The sequence below is a fragment of the Alexandromys fortis genome, unplaced genomic scaffold, assembly GCF_014885135.2.
Source record: "Alexandromys fortis isolate MF-2015 unplaced genomic scaffold, M_Fortis_MF-2015_v1.1 scaffold_92, whole genome shotgun sequence".
NCBI classification, from domain to species: domain Eukaryota; kingdom Metazoa; phylum Chordata; class Mammalia; order Rodentia; family Cricetidae; genus Alexandromys; species Alexandromys fortis.
Window position 1 is genome coordinate 6415495 of NW_026067972.1, and position 18493 is coordinate 6433987.

The 18493-nt window shown below is 38.6% G+C and overlaps 1 protein-coding gene and 1 non-coding gene across 9 annotated transcripts in view; both read right to left on the reverse strand.

The window, feature by feature from the left end:
- Unc13b (unc-13 homolog B) overlaps positions 1–18493 on the reverse strand; it is a 187830-nt gene that overhangs the window by 58503 nt on the left and 110834 nt on the right. For all 8 annotated transcript variants that reach the window (XM_050155897.1, XM_050155891.1, XM_050155893.1 and 5 more), the window contains 2 exons: positions 17500–17811; positions 15519–15609 (listed from right to left, as the gene is read on the reverse strand). In XM_050155897.1, the coding sequence (XP_050011854.1) occupies positions 15519–15609; positions 17500–17811 (403 nt within the window). The remainder of the gene's footprint in view (positions 1–15518; positions 15610–17499; positions 17812–18493) is intronic.
- On the reverse strand, positions 6910–7050 carry LOC126509938 (U4 spliceosomal RNA). Its single transcript, XR_007594284.1, has one exon. It is a non-coding gene; the product is annotated as a U4 spliceosomal RNA (small nuclear RNA).

Here is an 18493-nt window from a genome sequence, read left to right on the forward strand (position 1 = left end):
TGATTTTTTTGGTCAAGTATTTTATCACCGCAATGAAATAAATAACTAATACAGAGGATAAAGAGTGGTAAAGAGCAGTCAGCATACGCTCTGGTAATGAAGGAGATATTCCTTCAACCACAGTCCTACAGAGCTCAGTTTCAAACAGGACATGACCACAAAATAATCATTCTCCTCTGGGATAGGTAGTAGGCCATTTTTGTTTCTTTGGCTCTAAGAGCAACAATAGAAACCTCTTTGTCACAGTGAGTCTGACCCTTGATAATCTTAGGCAGGCTAAGAAGACCAGGTACTTTTTTTGAGTAAGAAGTAGCACAGTGTCTTCCTCATCTGGGAAACATCCGCAAAGCTAGCCTGCTCCAGAGTGCACTGGGCAGAGCTAGGAAAACAAATTGGGTTAAGAAGGGAGAGGCATTTTTCCAGAAACTGTGAAATGCTTTCAACAGACATTCTCAAGGTCTAGTTCCAAATTTAAGTCTTTGCAGGGATTTTTGCCTAGAGACAGATGAGTCAAGATAGAAATTCAAAACGAGACAGTGACACTCACGCAGAATTGTAGGAAGGTTCAGAGTGGCAGGAGCTCTAATGGGGAGCTGAATGGATGGATTAGTCAGGAGGCCAACTGGTGCACAAAACCCTCTTCAACTGAAGTCATTAGGTAGTACCACATGGTCATTCAGGAGGGCCTCCAGAGTCATAATTCTCTCCCTCAAGTAACCAGTCTAGAGATCCCTAAGATCAGAAACAACTAGTTTGGAAGCAAACCTGACCTCCCTTTCCAGGAGTCACTGCCAGAGACTGGCTGGGTCAGGACCAGCAGGTGCCATAATGGCAGTCATAAATATGGAGACAAAGGAAGGAGAAACTCAGTTCTGTTTTATATAGGAGTCAGCTTGTGACTATTTTCCTTCTCTACCACTAAGAAAACCCAGAAGTATCACGAAGAGGCTGACATGTGGTCACACAGCTGGGATTTCTTTTGTGCGTGGGGAAAATCATTTGTTCTGGTGCCTGAGAAAAGTCTTTTTTTTTCTCCTCCTTATAGAATTATTCTCTCCCCAAACTATTTAGCAACTATATACATGCAGAGAATGATTGGCAATGGGAGGTGTTCCTCTTTCTTCCCCCAGGAACATGCTGCCCTAAGGGAATGATGAACCTGGCAGGGACTTGCTGAGTTTACTGATGTGCTAAGACAGAGCTGCCACACAGCCCAAATGTGACCTGACAAGCTGCAAGGCAGGCCTCAGGAGTCACAAACTGCTGACAAGCCTCAGTTCTACAACCAGGTCAAGCACCATGCCCAATTAGAATCTTGAGCATAAAGAGACAATAAACAAAATGCTCAGGACTGCCCAACTAAGGAGTTAAGTTTTCTGCCTGTACTGTCAAAGGCTGTGGGCTATGTCCATTTCAGAAGCAAATGACTGAAAGGGTTTTGAAGAGTCCTTTGTCGCTGTTTAAAGACTCTTAAAGTCGTATACACACTTATGCTTTCACACAACCCTGATCAAAAGTCACAGCGTCCAGACTATTCTTAGCTAGGGTTTTATTGCTGTAAAGAGACACCATCACCACAGCAACTCTTAGAAAGGAAAATATTTCATTGGGACTGGCTTGTTACAATTTAATGGTTTTGTTCATTGTCATAGTGGGAAACATGGAGGCACATAGGCAGACATGATGCTGGAGAGGTAGGATCAGCACACAGCAAGAAGAGCCTGGTATGGGCTTCAGAAACCCCAAAGACCACCCCCAGTGACAAACTTTCTCCAACAAGGACACACCTCATAATAGTGCCACTCCCTGTGAGCCTTTGGAGGCCATTTTCATTCAAACCACTACAAGACTAAAAAAATATAGTTCCTGAACTATAGCCCCCCCACCGTGTTTGTGTGTGTGCGTGTGTCTATCTGTCTGTCTCTCTCTCACTGTGTGTATGTGTATGTGTATATGTATGTGTGTGTGTGTGTACACGGAGCCTTCTAGTGCTTTGATCTTGAACATCTCAGCTTTCAGAACTGAAAGGCACTTTTGTTGTGTATAAATTACATTGTTCATGGTAAGTGGTTCTGAAAGGCTAGGCTACAACAAATTGTGACCTGACCCTCCCAATTTATACTTTGAAATTCTAAATCCTACTACCTCATAATGTGATTTTATTTGGAGATATAGTCTTTAAAAAGGTCACCAAGGCCATCAATCAGTTCATCAAAGTTGGCTCTAATCTGACAGTATTCTTATAAAAATGGAAAATATAGGCTCAATTGGTAAAGTGCTTGCTCCTATGACAGACTTAGTATAAACTAAACAGAATCTTCCAGAACTATTGATTACACACACACACACACACAGAGAGAGAGAGAGAGAGAGAGAGAGAGAGAGAGAGAGAGAGTTAGATTTTATTGTTACTTTGACACAATCTAGAATCACCTGAGAAGAGAGTCTTAATGAGAAATTGACCACACTGGTGACTACTGGACATCATTTAATTGAGTTAACTGATATGGGAAGACCCAGTCTACTTTAGCAGCACCATTACAATGCAAGGGATACTGACCTGTAAAGAGTGGAACAATCCAACTGAGAACAAACACGTGAACATAAATGTACTTGTTTCTCTCTGCTCTTGACTGTGGATGTGTGACCAGCTGTCTCAAGCTGCTGCAAATGTAATTTCCCTTCAATAACAGGCAGTAAACTAGAACTATGAGGTAAAATAAACCTTCTCTCCCCTGAGTGGCTTTTTGCTAGTTTTTTTAAAAAATAACAATAACAGAAATGAAACAAGAACAAAATATAATAATAGATGGATACCAATCAACTACCTAGATATTAAACAAGGCATGGTGAAAAGGTGTCATTATCTTTGGTCTAAAGCAGTTCACAGAATGAGATGTTCTAACAAAGCAACTGTTATATCCATATCTTATTGTGAGGGAGAAGGAAAATGCTGTGCTTGGGTGACTGATAGTATCATTTACTGAAAAAAAATTATAGAAGAGGACATGGCAGAGAAAGAAAAGATGAGTACAGATCGAATATTATTAGGTGCCTCTGAGCATACAGGTGACAATATCCACAGGCAATTGGAGCTGTAGGTCTGGAGCTCATGAAAGACAACTGAGACTGCAACTGGGATTCATCAGTCACAGGAAAGTACACAAATTAGATTATCTAGAGGAGAGGAAGATGGAGAAACAGAGTCTGGGAATCATTGAGGCTTAAGAGACAAGCAGAAGATAGCAAATGGTGTGAGGGAAACAAAAACTGAACTGTCAAAAATAAGAAACAACTTGAAGGAAAACAGCACAGATGCCAAGAAGGAAGAGTGCCTTCGGGGGAAATCAATGCACAGTTTCTATTTCACCTGTCAAGAACTGCTTCAGGATGCTCGTTCTCATCTGGAATGCCCTTCCCAACTTGTCATCTTTACCTATTTATGCGCAAGTGTCCTTAGGTGTGTGCTGAATAAATACATTTTCTTATAATACCTGAAGGTGACACCCAACCACAGGATGTGGAAGCTGAAAAAAACTAAGAAATAACATGTCTTTTTCCTTTGACATCAAGAAGTTACCTTTTTCCCCAAATTAAAAAAAAAATGTATAAGTGTTTTGCCTGTATATGTGTAAGTACCACATGCTTGCCTGGAACCCACAGAGACCAGAAGAGGGTGTTGATCCCTTAGCACTGGAGTTACAGAGGGTTGTAAGTCATCATGTAGGTACTGAGAGTCAAACCTGGGTCTGCTGCAAGAGCAACACGTGCTCTTAACCCTGGATTCACCTCTCTATCCCCTAGCTGCACGTGGTGGCATATGATCCCAGCATTTGGGAGGCTGAGTCAGGAGGGTTGCTGCAAGTTTGAGGTTGGCTCAGTCTATTCAGCGGGTTCCCAGACAGACTGGGAATGAGAACCTGTTTGAAAAGGAAGATGAAAGGAACGAGAAGGGGAAAGAGAAGGGGTAGGGGTAATGATGATAAGGAGGAAGAGGAGGAGGAAGAGGAAAAGGGAAGAGACAGAAAAGGGAAGGGATATAGCTCAGTGGTAGAGCATTTGCTTAGCATGTGAGAGGTTCTAGGTTTAATCCCCAGCACTGCAAACAGTAGTATTAGCAGTAGCAGCAGCAGCAACAGCAGTAACACTAATAATAGTACTATCAACAGTTCTATTATTGTTTAAACTGTAGCTGGACTTTAGAATGTTTCCTTCTTGTTTGTTTGCTTTTTGTTTTTGTTTTGAGACAAGGTTTCTCTGTTTAACCCTAGCTGTCCTGAAACTTTCGCTATAGATTAGGCTGGCCTTGAAATCACAGAGATCCACCTGCCTCTACTTCCCAATGCTGGGATTAAAGATATGTGCCACCATCACCTCAAAAGATGTATCCACTTTTAAAACTGATGGTTAGTGGCACGTGTAAGAAGCTATGGATCTCCATTATGACAAACATACACACAGGATGCAGGTTTACCCTTGATTTCATCTCTCTAAGCTCATCTTATTTTTTTTATTTTTCTGGTACTTAAAAAATAACTGCTAGTTTAATATTCTCTAGGAGTTTCTCTGATAGGACTTTTCTAACCGCCTAACTCAGCAGGCTTATTTGCTACTTTACAGCCCAAGGCTAACTATTTTCACTACAAGTATTACTCTTGCAATAAATTATTTATGGTAATGACTGACTTCTTAGCTTGATAAGCCAGAAGACTTGCATCTGTTAATAGATGAATAAAAATGTAGTATTTGTATATACACGTGTAAGCATTCATACAAACATACATGATGGGATAAATAAAATTTAAAACTTAAACACACTTCCCTTTGGAAACAGACACAAATAAAGAAAACCACAACCAATCAAAATACAGAATTGTACAGCCCAGTTTCAACTACTACAACTACAGTACAACTCATACCCCTAAAGATTAAGGATCACAGCAGAGAGGCCAAGATTGTAAAAGCCAGAAGAACAGGAATTTTCCCATGAGACTGTGTCTCCAAAAAATATTAGAAGCTATACCCATAAACTCTCACGAACATGACTGCCTTAACATGACTTCTCTCCCCAGTGAGAAGGAGCTGAACTAGGACAATGACAATAAACATGTTACCTTTAAGGGGGCCAGGGGAAAGTCCAGGAGGATTCAACCCTACCAAAAACCCTACAGGACACTAAGAAATATTTAGAGCAGGAGAAACAGTCTTTCTCAGGGAAGAGCACACCAAATGGTTATCCAACACCAAATGGTCAGACCTGAAAATATATACATACAAGTAACAGTATAGAGTCCGAGCAGGTTGTGTTTAAGTAGCTGAGCGTGCATGTGTGCACTCCCATATGCGTGTGTGTGTAACAATAATTAATGAAAAAAAAGAGACCATTGATTTGAAAGAGAGTAAGGAGGAATATATTGGGAGGGTCTGGAGGGAGGAAGGAAAAGGGAAATGATATAACTATATTATAATCTCAAAATTTAAAAATATACCTGAACACAGAAATATACCTGGAAAACAGAAGAGACAGTTAAAAGAAATATTCAGCAACATAATAAAGATAAACAAAAATAGAGATAGAGGAAATAGTGATGGGTGGGGAAAATGAGGAAATATAGGCCAAAAAATATAAAACAACATATGGCTGGTTACACCACTCCATGGGTAAGGACACTTGTTGCCAAGCCTAATGACCTGAATTTGATCTTCAAGATCTACATGACAAGACAGAATCTATGCAAGTTGTTCTCTGACCCGCACACATACATACAGGCACATACATGAATGACCACACATACTAAATAAAATTTTAAAATGTAATAAAAGTTACAAAAATAAGATAAAATAGTATATATATAAGACAAATAGATCTAGAAATTTAATGTATAAAATGAGGAATACAGTAAATAAAATTAGGTTAAAGATTTTTGTTGAATATGTACATTTTAGCTTCTCTTGGGACAAAAAGGACCATGTCAATAACAGATGTTTATCGAATGCTTATAATATGTGAGGCTCTGCTCTATGTGTTAACCTGCTTCATTATAATGACCATCACACACTCACTATACGTATCACACAAGCATCACTTTGTAAATCCAAGTGCACAAGAAAAGTTATTTTTGAAACAAGCCTTTTTAACAGAAGACCACTGCAAAAGATGGGTCAAACAGTCTACAACTTGACACCCTCACTCCACATGCTTGACTAGACATCTGAACTTTTCTTAGTACATAAATGAATGTCAAAGGGCCAAAACAGCTTTTTCAGCCTGCCTTTTCATGCACCAGTTTACTGAACTGAGTGGGCTCTGCCTTTTCAGTGCTGAGACTAAAGGTGTGTGCCACCATGCCTGGCTAGGAAAATACTTTTTATAATCAGATACTTCAGAATTTTCTCTGACCATGGCTACCCATCTTAACTTCCATTACCCCAACTCTTTGCTCTCATGAAGATTGTGTGTGTGTGTGTGTGTTTAAATTGTTTGGCCGAAATGACTGTGGGAAAATATAACTATGATCTCTTTTTAGTGACTTTATTCTTCATAATTCCCAGTGATGTGGGATGTCCTTCTGTATATGTGTTACATCTTATTGGTTAATGAATAAAGCTGCTTTGGCCTATGGCAGGGCAGACTATAACCAGGCTGGAAGAGATAAAGAGAGAAAGTAGGTGGAGTCAAGGAGACACTGTAGTTGCTGAAGGAGAAAGACGCCACTGGAACCTTATCAGAAGGCCATAGCCTTGTGGTGATACATAGATTAATAAAAATGGGTTAATTTAAGATATGAGTTAGTTAATAAGAGCCTGAGCTAATAGGTCAAAGAATGTTGTAATTAATATACTTTCTCTGTAATTATTTGGGTCTGAATGGTCAGGAAATAAACTAGCAGTCTCTATTTACATTCCAGAGTTTAGGAAAACCATCCTTCCTGCTCTATACTTTTTCATTAACTGCATCAAAGGCAGTCTCTGCTGGGGAAATTTTTCAATTAGCAATAGTCATACCTCAGATAAAAATCACTGGCTATGATACTGCTGCTGCATAAAGCATATACAAGCCCCTCTCTGGTGTACAAGGCATCTTGTACAAGGATGTTGTGTCCTCCTCTTGTTTTGGAAATAAGACATCCAGTGTCAACTTCTGAACCCCATATGCACATGCACATAAACACCCCTCATACACACACCACAAAGTCAACGAGGCATTCAGTTACTTATTCTATTCAGTGGTGCTAATAATGTAATCCTAAATAAATTATAGAACTACCATGAGACGATCACTGACCTAACAATGCCTGAGACATAATATTCAATGTGGTTATTATGGTAATTATTATGGCAGTTATTGACAGTAAAATGCAAACTATGATATAGGTATTAGAGTTTCCAATGAACAAACAAAGGGTTGTGAGAAAGTTGCAACCTAATTGAAATTAGGAAAGTAAGAATAGGGCATGTTAATGGTTTAGAAGTGGCAGAAGAAGCCAAAGTAAACTAAGCTTTACTCCTGTGTAGAAACATGAAACAAACAAGAAGGCATGGTCTTCACTACAGAGGATTTGAGAGAAAAAAAACAGGTTTTAGTCAAGGTTAGATGCTAAAAAAAATTAGGTTTGGTCTCTCATATGAGGTAAGGACAACTCAGTTTGTCAAAGGGCAGGAGGAGCAAAGGCAGTCTCACAGTATTCAGAGAAGCAGCAAAAGTTCTTGTCTAGGGGAGTTTTTTTCTGGTGTATGAAGTAGTAGTAGGCCTGTTCTGGATAAGAGCTTATGAAGAACAGAGACTGAAACCTGTGGTCAAAAGAGGTCTTCAAGTATTTAGACCCATTGGCAGAACTTTGCATTATAGTATTAGAAACAACTCAAAGGTTCATCCATGGGAGAAAAGGTATGCAAATTATAATTCACAAAATAAATACCTACATAAAAAAAATCAGTAACTCTGCGCCAGAGAACAACCCACTTTTAATAGCCTTAATAGAGCAGTAGCTTTATGCACACTAATAAGGAAAAATACACAAATATAGCAGTAACTACAGCAAGGCAAAGGAGAATATGCAATACATATACAAGCTTGCATCTGTAAAGGTTCACATTATCTCTGGAGACTCATAAAACAGGGTAGCAATGTAATGGGGGAAGAAGTGGGAGACCTGGGAGCTGGAATAAGAGGAAACCTTTACATTATATACATCATTTTGATTACTTTTATTCTTTTATTTTTTAAGTTTCTAAATACTTTATTATTTTATGGGTATGGTTTATTTTGTCTGCATATATGTATGTGCACCATGTATGTGCCTAGAGCATTGCAAAGGCTATGGAGGGCATAGTCTCCTGGAACTGGAGTTACAGACAGTTATGAGATGACATATGGGTGCTAGGAGTTGAATCTGGGTCCTCTAGAAAAACAGTCAGTGCTCTGAACCCCCAAGCCAGATCTTCAGCCTCATATCCTGTTATATTTATTAGTTACTTAAAACAATTGTTAACAATTTTATTTTTTATTTTATGTGTATGGATGTTTTGCTTGTGTGTATATATGCTATGTAAATGCAGTGCCCCAGAATTGTAAGCTGCCATATGGGTGCTAGGAATCCAATTCAGGTCTTCTGGAAGATCAGTCAGTGTTCTCAACCACTAAGGCTTGTGATCTTTCAGTGATCCGAAAGGGAAAGGAAACTAGTGATCTTGATCAAAGGGCAAAGATTGAGATAATGTAAGTTAAGATGGGCAGTCATGATCAAATGAAACCCTGGAGTATCAGGTTACAAAATGTTTTCCTAGTGCTGCTTAGTCTAAGAGGAAGGTCCCCAAAGGCCCACTTCTCTGAGGCTTATCATTGTCGCCCTAAAGGACCACCTTTTTAGAGCTTCAATTATGAGACAAGAAGGAAGCTTCTTTGCTTGGAGGAAGTTACAAGTGGAACCAGAACTTTGCAGTAGACAATCAATTTGGTTTTTGTTTTAGGGACTGCCCCGAGAAATTGCCAATTCATCTCATAGGCTGACCTTGGACAACCTTGTGTCTCCTGTGACAGCTCCATTCAAATGTGGGCCTTCTGATCTCTTTGTTAACCTTAGTGTCTTATTAAGAAGGCTTGCCTTTCTCAGCTTTCAACAGCCTAAGAGCTCCTGTCAAGCCTTCCTTATGGCCTGCCTCCATGCCTTCTCCTTTACTGTCCCTTCCACCTGGAACACCCACCCACCTGCTGCCACCGCAGTCTCTGTTTCTAGAGCTAAAAGTCTCACCTCCTCCCTCAGATTCTTCTGTAACTAAACCAAATAAGGTACAAATTCATGCCCATTCCCACCCACACTACCAACATTACTGCCTTGTCAGCACCAGCAATGTCATCAAGCAGTTATTAAGTTCAGATGAGCAGGTACTCAGAGGATACAAGTATGGCCCTGAATAATCAATCCCTTAAGTCTCTGATAGTTTTATAGGAATAGCATAAGTGTAGCTGACTTTCTGGGTAGTGCGCTAAAATCTGTTTAATGTAATAACAACTCAGTATAAATGACTCTAAGCTTATGGGAATACTCAAGTCACAAACAACAGAAAAAATGTAAATTTTAAAAGTCAGTTACTAATCTTTGGTCAAACTGACAAAAATGTTAATACTCAAAGTTGGTCCAGCACATTTAGACACTCAAAGCACAAACTGTAAAATATTTTCTAAAATAAATTTAGGAATTTATTAATTCCAAAAAAATAGTCCTTAGATGGCCACTTACTAGAATATTTTAAGGTAAGTTAAAGAAATATACAGAAATGAAACTATATTTCTATGACAACATTTACTAAAACCTTATTCGTGACAATGTACAAACAACTATTAAGGAATAGTCATATTGTGGGGTAATCTACTAATTAAGCTTTTCAAAAACATTTGCTAACCCAGAATAAAGTTTACAAAAACTGAGAAAATAAAAACTACTCATACTATAATCTTATATATAATATAATACTATAATAAGTCAGTAAACTTGTGTTTACAAAAGAAACACAAAGGAGAGAACAACTGATATGATATGGTTAATATTTTGCTGTTATTAACTTTAGTGGCCGACCTTGGGAAACAGGATGAACTAGAAGATAAGGAAGCACATTTCAGTGGTTTGAATGAGATTTGTCCCCCACAGGCTCATATTTAAAGACTAAATCCCCAGTTGGTGGTGTGTTTGGGGGAAGTTACAGAACTTTTAGGAGGGGAGCCTTGCTGGAGGAAGTACATCACTTGTCCCACTTTCAGTATCCTCTCTCTGTTTCCTGTGCGTGGTTGATATGACTTTCAGCTTCTGGCTCCTGCTACAATGCCTTCTTCAACATCTATCTAGTGCTTTGGAAACCAAACCATAGCCAAAATAAACTCTTCCTTAAATTGCCTTTGGTTACAGTATTTTTATCACAACAGAAAAACAGTTTATACATGGAGTCATTTAGGAAAATGATGGGCATTTTCAGCTGGCTAAATAACTAGAAATGATTTGCTAGACATTCTTTGCCTTATTCTATACCAGGCAATATCACACAAAAAAAGTATATCCCTGACATTCCAGGAACTTACACACTTGTAAGAAAGAAAGAAAGAAAGAAAGAAAGAAAGAAAGAAAGAAAGAAGGAAGGAAGGAAGGAAGGAAGGAAGGAAGGAAGGAAGGAAGGAAGGAAGGAAGGAAAGAAGGAAGGAAGGAAGGAAAGGCAAATCAGCAAATAATAACTCCATTATCTCATTATGAGTGTCAATTCTAAGTAGCTTTTCACAGTCGGGAAACTTTCTCCAAACACTTCACATCTGTCTGGGTCTTAAAAGACATAAATGATAATCTAGCAAGCCAAATTAAGAAAAAATTCCAGGCACAAGAAACAGCAAGTATCAAGTCTCTAAGGATTTGGGGAAAATAAATTATTCCATGTTTTACGAGTACCAACTAATGTATTCCAAACTACTTTTTGTTAAGGACCTGGTTTTTCATCTCCAATATCATCGTCTGATACTTTTGGTTCATATCCTGTTCCATGAGACTGGGCCTTGATGTGACTGATGTCATGGCAATTCAAACTGCCTCTGAAGGCACACTTCCAATTTTAGTACCTACTTCATCCAAGACTAAAAACAACAGTTGTGTTAGCCCATGACTCACACTTTGAACTGTGTAGAGCTAGACCAGAAGGAATTTATTGTGTCATGGAGACAAAGTGGAGCATGAAGTATGTACATTTTTTTCTTTCCTGATATTCCTTTCTAAAGTCGTGGATTTCCTGGACAATTTACAATGCAAAGAGATATTGTTCTCTTTATTGTCAGGATTACAAAAACATGGTTCTTTAAATTTCTTTACATTTCCTCACAATGATATACTGAGAAAAGACTGGCAACTCATGTAACAAAGACTTAATTTCCCTAAAACACAAAAAGCTCAGAGGATTAATAATAAAACAAACAAAATACTCAATAAAGATAAGGAAAGAATAAGTTAGTCACACAAAATAGTTTATAATTAGCCTTTCTATTTAAGAAAAATGCTCAACTTTACTGGCAAGAAACATACATTTAAACTACTAACATACTACCACCTAAAAGAATACCAAAACCCCAAAACTTTTCAAATTACTCTATTTGTGGGTTAGAAAATTCCTGGCATTACTGGTAGGGGAATAAGTTGCCGTATGCCCTATGGAAGGCACAGGCCCTTTGGGATGGTCTGTAAAACCTTTAGCAAATGTCCTCAGACTGCTCACTGAGTTAGGGATGACTGGTGAAGTGCTTCTAGCATGGCAAATGTGAACAAGAGTGGCATGTCTAATCTCTGTGTGGAAGCAGACCTGCAGAGTCATTTGCTACGCTCTCATTTAATTCTCATCTTTGCTTTCCCTTTGCAATTTAAGTGGCAATGTTCCCAATGCTGGCTGCTCCATCAGACCACATTATAAAAGAAAACTTAAAGCAGACCTCTGTTGTTCATGTAAATTATTGAAGAATAAGTAACAATGTGGTAATATATCTTAAAATTGCAGACACACACACACACACACACACACACACGAAATGATCAACATAAAAGGATTCTCATTTCTCGCATGGTTTGTTGCTCAAAAGAACAGCAACAGAGCACTGATAACTGCAGTGGAGTCACACACTGGAAAAGTTCTCAGCGCTGATGAAAAAGAGTGTCTTCAAGTGACCCTCTGTATATTATACTGGTGGAACACAGTCCAAAAATGGAGTTAGTCAAGCAAGGTGAATGCTGAGTGTCTATGAGAAATCGCCAAGAAAACAAGAGTCTTATGACCTCAGTTTCTTCAAAAACATGAAACTGTTCTTGGAATGTGCTTTCACGCCCCTTCAGATATATCAGATGGGAGTGAGTTCACTTTAGATTATTTATTACAACTGGATTTTGTTATTTGTTTATATGTCTCTATAGAAAAATATGTTTTTGCCACATGCAGCTAATCCTTGTGATTGTAAACAGCTTGAACTCATGAGAACTTTACTCAAGTGATTCTTCTTAACCTTCAGAGTATAAATTGTCTGATGTTCTGAATAAAGTTGGCTTTTGCATCAGACTTTAGTTTCCCTCATTTTCAGGCCCTCACTCTCCCAGGTTCACACTGTGATCTTTAGGTCTATACCATAACCTTTTATATAAAACAGAAAGTAGAATGTATATTCATATTTGATTTTATGCTTACATAAAGAGACTATCATGATAAATAACAAACTAATAAAAATCAATGTCTTCAGCAGAAGGTAAAGAGGCAACACAAGTTGAACTTTGATAATTCAGGAGAAAAAATTCTTGGTGCTGTGTTCATTCTGTCTTATAATCTCATCCACTCTGTCAACAAAGCTCATTGTAAGCATCAATGGAACGCATTTTAAGCTCCACTTTATCTTTCCCTCTTTCACCACTACTAATCAATGATCAGCTGTCTCTACATTAAGAATCATCATTCAGTTAAATAGTTATTGCTCTTAATTCAGGATAAATCATGGTCCTTCTCCAGACAATTACAAGCTTTACTTTTTGGATGGCTTTTAATTTGATTTTGTTTTGTTTTATATTTTCAACAATTATCTCCTTAATGTTGAACTCATATCAATGCAGTCTTCTTATTCTCATTCTGAGTTTTCTTTTCACACAGTGAAGGTGATTTTACTTCATAGTAAGAATTTCAGGACTTTTACTTTAAAAACATTCAAAATAAAAACTTAGCGTTATGACACTGATTCTATAAAAGTCGGTTTAATTTTTGTTTTCCTCACAACAGTCAGTCCAGTTAACAGATTACCAGTGTTTTATTACCCTGACACATTATTCACCTAAAATTATATATACATAAAATTAGATTAACATATTACATCATGTAAATTAAAAATGTGAAAAGCATAAAAAATTAATAGCTGACATCTAAGAATATTTATTAACGATAAAAAAACATTTTTAAGACAGGTATGGTAGTACACACTTATAATCCCAACACACAGAAGGCTGATGCAGGAAGACCATAAATTTGTGGCCAACCTGGCCTGTGTAACAAGACCTTGATTCAAAGAACCACAATCATTAAATTAAAATTTTTAAAAATTTAAATGTTATATTTTTTCAAGCTGAGTATAACAGCACATTATACAAACCCAGTATTTTCCAGAGGTTTAGGCATGAAGATTGAAAGTTTGAGACAAACCAAGAATACATGGTAAACTCCAAGCTAGCCTAAGCTACATAGAGAGACCCTGCCTTACAAACAACCCACAAAACCATGTGTGTATGTGCACATGCTTGTGAATGTGTGTAGCGGCCATTAGATTCTGAATCAGAAAGGAAAGAGAGAGTTTGTGGGGGATAGCTGGAAAATTTGATGGGGTCCTGATGCTGGTGTTTTCTTGATGGTGCAAGTTTTCTTTGGATAGTGCAAGTGTGGTTATTCTGGAAAGTGGCCTCATTTTCAGGGGAGGATACAAACTTTCTCTCAAATTGAGAGAAAGATTGGTCATAATAGAGGAAAAACAATGAAGCAAATGTGACATGGTGACAGCTGCAGCATTTGATAAAGGGATACAAAGCTACATGGCTGTCTCACAACTTCCCTTACGTTTCAAATTAGTCTTTAAAGGGTATGTGCACACATGTGAGCATGCCTGATTTTAATATCTGCCAAGTTTTACACTAGTGACTGCTACTGTCATTTAAAAACTACACTTCTGCTTGTAGACTGCCTATCTTCTGATGCCCAGATAAGAACATGTTTTGCGAAGAGGAAACTTTTAATGCTAAAAGTGAAAAAAAAAATTATCTTTTGTCCTGGTAAATTTTATGTCAACGTGATGAAAACAGAGCTATCTGGGAGGAGGGATCTTGATTGAGAAAATACCTTCATTACTTTACCTGTAGGGTATTTTCTCAATTAACAATTGCCATGGGAAGACCAGCTCACTAGGAGTGCTGTGCCCCTGCGAAAGTGGTCCTGTGTTGCATAAGAAAAGTAGCTGAGCAAGGCATGGAGAGCAAGGCAGTAAGCAGTGTTTCTCCATGGCTTCTGCTTCAGTTCCTACCTTAGGTTCCTGCCCTATCTTTATTTCATGAAGTGAACTGTAAGGTAAAATAAACTCTTTCCCCACCAAGTAGCTTGTGGTCATAGTATTTATAACAGTAATAGAACCTAACTAGATCATCTACTCTTGTTTTCTTCCTCTATCGCCTTATCTCCCCTCTTTCCATGTCCCCTGCTCCCTCCCAACTCCAATGTGTATTTTTGTGTGTGGTCAAATATGTAAAGGTGCATGGAAGGCAAAAGAAGTTAGGTGTCCTGCATGATCAATCTCTGCCTTATTCTAAGGCAGGGTCTCTGACAGGATCTGGAAATAGGATGGGGACCAGGGCGTCCCCATGATCCTGCTGTTATCACCTCCCCTCACAGTGTTGGAGTTCCAGATGCATGCAGCCATGCCCAGATTTTTACGTGGTTGCCAAGAACCAAATCCAGATCTTCATGCTTGCACAGAAAGTACCTATACCAACTAAGCCATGTCTCCAGGCCCCTCATTGCAGATTTTTTTTTTATTTATTTATCATTGCAGATCTTAAAGTGTCCATGTTTTAGGCCTTATATTAGGGCCAAATTTTTCCATAAAAATGTCTGTACCCTATTTCCAACCCTGTGTAAAATCATCCAGTGGTACTTGAACTGGCCAATGAAGAATACAACAAATTACTGAAGAGGCCTTGTTCCTTAATGTAATATCAAACAAAAGAGATGATAGTAGAAAAAATAGGCATTTAGCCCTACCTCCAAGCTCCCACCTCCTATCCCTATTTGATTCTCATTACGCAGCCTAGAAAAGGCCAAGGCCACCTCCCATCTCTTAAGGCTCTAGCTTAATTGCCATGCATTCCAGAAGCACACTGTAAGAAGATGACTAATCACTGACAGCTTCTCCAGCACCATATGTCTCCCAAATTTCTCAAAGGAAAAAACTGTCCCAACCATTATTGGAACAAATTTCCTACCTCCTGCAGCTGGAGTCGAACCTTGGTAACTGCTCGGATCCAGTGTGCTCTGGCTTGGGTAAATGGTGAAGATGCATTCTCCTCGGGAAGACTTGTAACAAAGAAAAGAATACTTCTTGTAAATAGCAGAGACAACAAGGTGACAATATTCAAGGCAAGACTGCCAAATATCTAGAAAAAACGTATTTTTGTGGTCATGCCTAGATGTGATTAGTGATTCAGGCCATGAAACAGCATAGTTCTAAGACGGGTGATGGTGGCACATGCCTTTAATCCCAGCACTCAGGAGGCAGAGGCAGGCAGATCTATGTGAGTTCAAGGCCAGCCTGGTCTACAGAGCGAGTTCCAGGACAGGCTCCAAAGCTACAGAGAAACCCTGTCTCAAAAAACTAAAACAGCAGCATAGTTCTGAATACCTATTTTGAAAACAATTTCTCTCTAAAATGGCAACTCTTTTCATCCCCCTTCCTTCTCCTTTGTTCATGAAATAGTTCATAGATGCTGAGAGGCAATGGAACAAGAAGCAATGGCAAGGGCCCTGAGTCAACTCCAAGAGTAGAGATCAGATAGCTAAGACCTAAGAGGAGACAACAAGAGAGATGAACGAGTATTCATGTGAAGTACTTCACCTCTTCTAAGAGCTCAGCCCTGACAATAGTAATGTCAGGTTCAAGGTCCAAAAAACCCAACCTTTTGGTGGGCCATCGACCCCAGAAGGAGGCCTGGTCCAGACTTAAGTCTCCTAGGCCTCTTCATTATTATCTGAAGCACAACAGATGACTAAAACCTGAGAATGGATCTAAGATTATAGTATATGCCTATAATCTCAGCAATCTGGAGGTAGAGGCAGGAGGTTAAGTTATGAGACTGTAACCAGCGTGGGCTATAACATAAGACCTTATCTTATAAAAAGAAAGAAAAACAAGCAAAATAAAAATAGGGAAAGAGAGAAAGCAGCTTTATAACAATCTTCAGGAAGATCCATGATTCATCCAGCCACCTGGCATTAACTTTCCTGGTCTCTTAGCTCTGTGATGAGATCTAGATGTCTGAAAATCTAAGCCATCCTCTTAACATTCTACCCTAGTAGTTTTCAACTTGGTGCAGGGGCAAGATTTTATCCTTGGGAAACTATCTAACAGTGTCTGGGCACTGCTATTAGCATCTTCTGTGTAAAGGTCAGATAACCAAACAAGTGCCTAAAATGAATACAGTTTCTCGTAATAATTATTTTCCCAAAAATAGCAACAATACTAAAACTAAGAGACCTAATATACCCAAACCTTTCAGCTATTCTAAACAGGTAGTTCAGGGTATTAAAAGAACACTCAAACTCTATACTACACTTTATTATATAACTCTTAAAAGGACTACTTTTAGTTATTATTGACACTGTATTTAGATAAAAGGTCTTGCTGTGTAGCTCAGGTTGGTCATAAGCTCCTGACCCTTTGCTTTAGCCTCCAGAATACTGAATTATAGGTGTACACTGCACTTGGCCAAAAGATACATTATAAAATTTTCTTCTTATGGATACAAAATGCCAAACACACTGCTAAACCATGTACAATAAGTTTTTAATTACAAGCAGATGTATTAAATCTGTCAGTTCTTCCTTAATTCTTTTCCTAAGACAGGGTAAAACAGAAATATCAATGTTCACAAATAAAATTAAAATATGAATAGAGTTGGATACAGCCAAGGAACCCTAAGCAATGGTAACTAAATGATCTGTGGGGCTCAGGCCCACTTTCAGACTCAAAGAATGCATCTGTAGGATCAAGGTTACACACTCAAGAAGTCCTAGTGCACCTGCACCTCAGTAACACAAGTCCCTCAAATATTTTGGGGATTATATCAAAACTCAAAGGAAACCCAACTTAACCATGGTTGTCACCCTACCTAGATGCAAGAAACAAGTGAAAGTGTTTGTATTCAATAAGAGATATAACAGGTATCATGTGAGCTAGCCATCACCTACCTCTCCTGGGGTCCTAGGGCATGGTCCTTATGTAGCACCAGATCTGGAAGAGGGTGAGTTGTGGCTTCTCTCACCTCCTTGGATTCACCTGTTTTCCCCTTCTCTGATTCACATGTTACCTCCAAGGTTTTTTCTTGTTCTCCCAAAACAGCCTGGCCATCTTTGGAAAGGCTGCCATAGCTATGGCTAGAATGAATGGAGTCCCTCTCCCGCCGATCATCATCTTGTTCATGATACTGGTCTAGTTCACTCAGTAGAGAACTTCCTTGACTCACATTACAGGAGGAGCCATACCTACTACTGCTGGCAGGGCTGTAAGAATGAAAAGAAAACAGATTAATAAATAAATGCAAACCAAGGACCAGACCACAAATACAGATACACTAGGGAACTAATAATTGCATGGAGCAAAAATAAACACAAATAGGAGGTTCCTAGGAAGTGAGGGCAAACATTGCAATCTAGAAAAATTGTTCTAGACATTCAACACAACCACAAAAGGAAAAAGACAACATGTTAAGCTCTCTGACACCACTTAAACTATGACTTCAGCTCTGACTTCAAAGGATATTTTACCGAATTGCTATCTGTCAGTAGAATGAAGAAATAGTAAAGTGACCTGTTGTTCATTTATAAAATGCTACTCAGTCTTCTAAAGAACTTTTCCAGTGGCTGTGATTAAAGTTTTCCAAATTCCACATAGTAAAGTACAGTAAATGAGCTCCACCCCCTTCTATTACTTAATTAAAAAGTCCTTACTGCTTTGTCTACAATTACAACGCATGTACCTGCACCTTAGCAAAGCAGAAAGGCATGTTCTTTCACCCTGCAGGATGGAGTATGGAAGCAACTAGGTGATGAAGACCAGGATTAAGAAATTTTGCAGGGAATTCTACAGGCCTCACCAACACAAATGCAATAGTGATACCTTCAGTGGCGTGGTAAATATCCCTAAGATAAATCTATCCATCTGTAGCTGAGTCTCAGGTCTAGA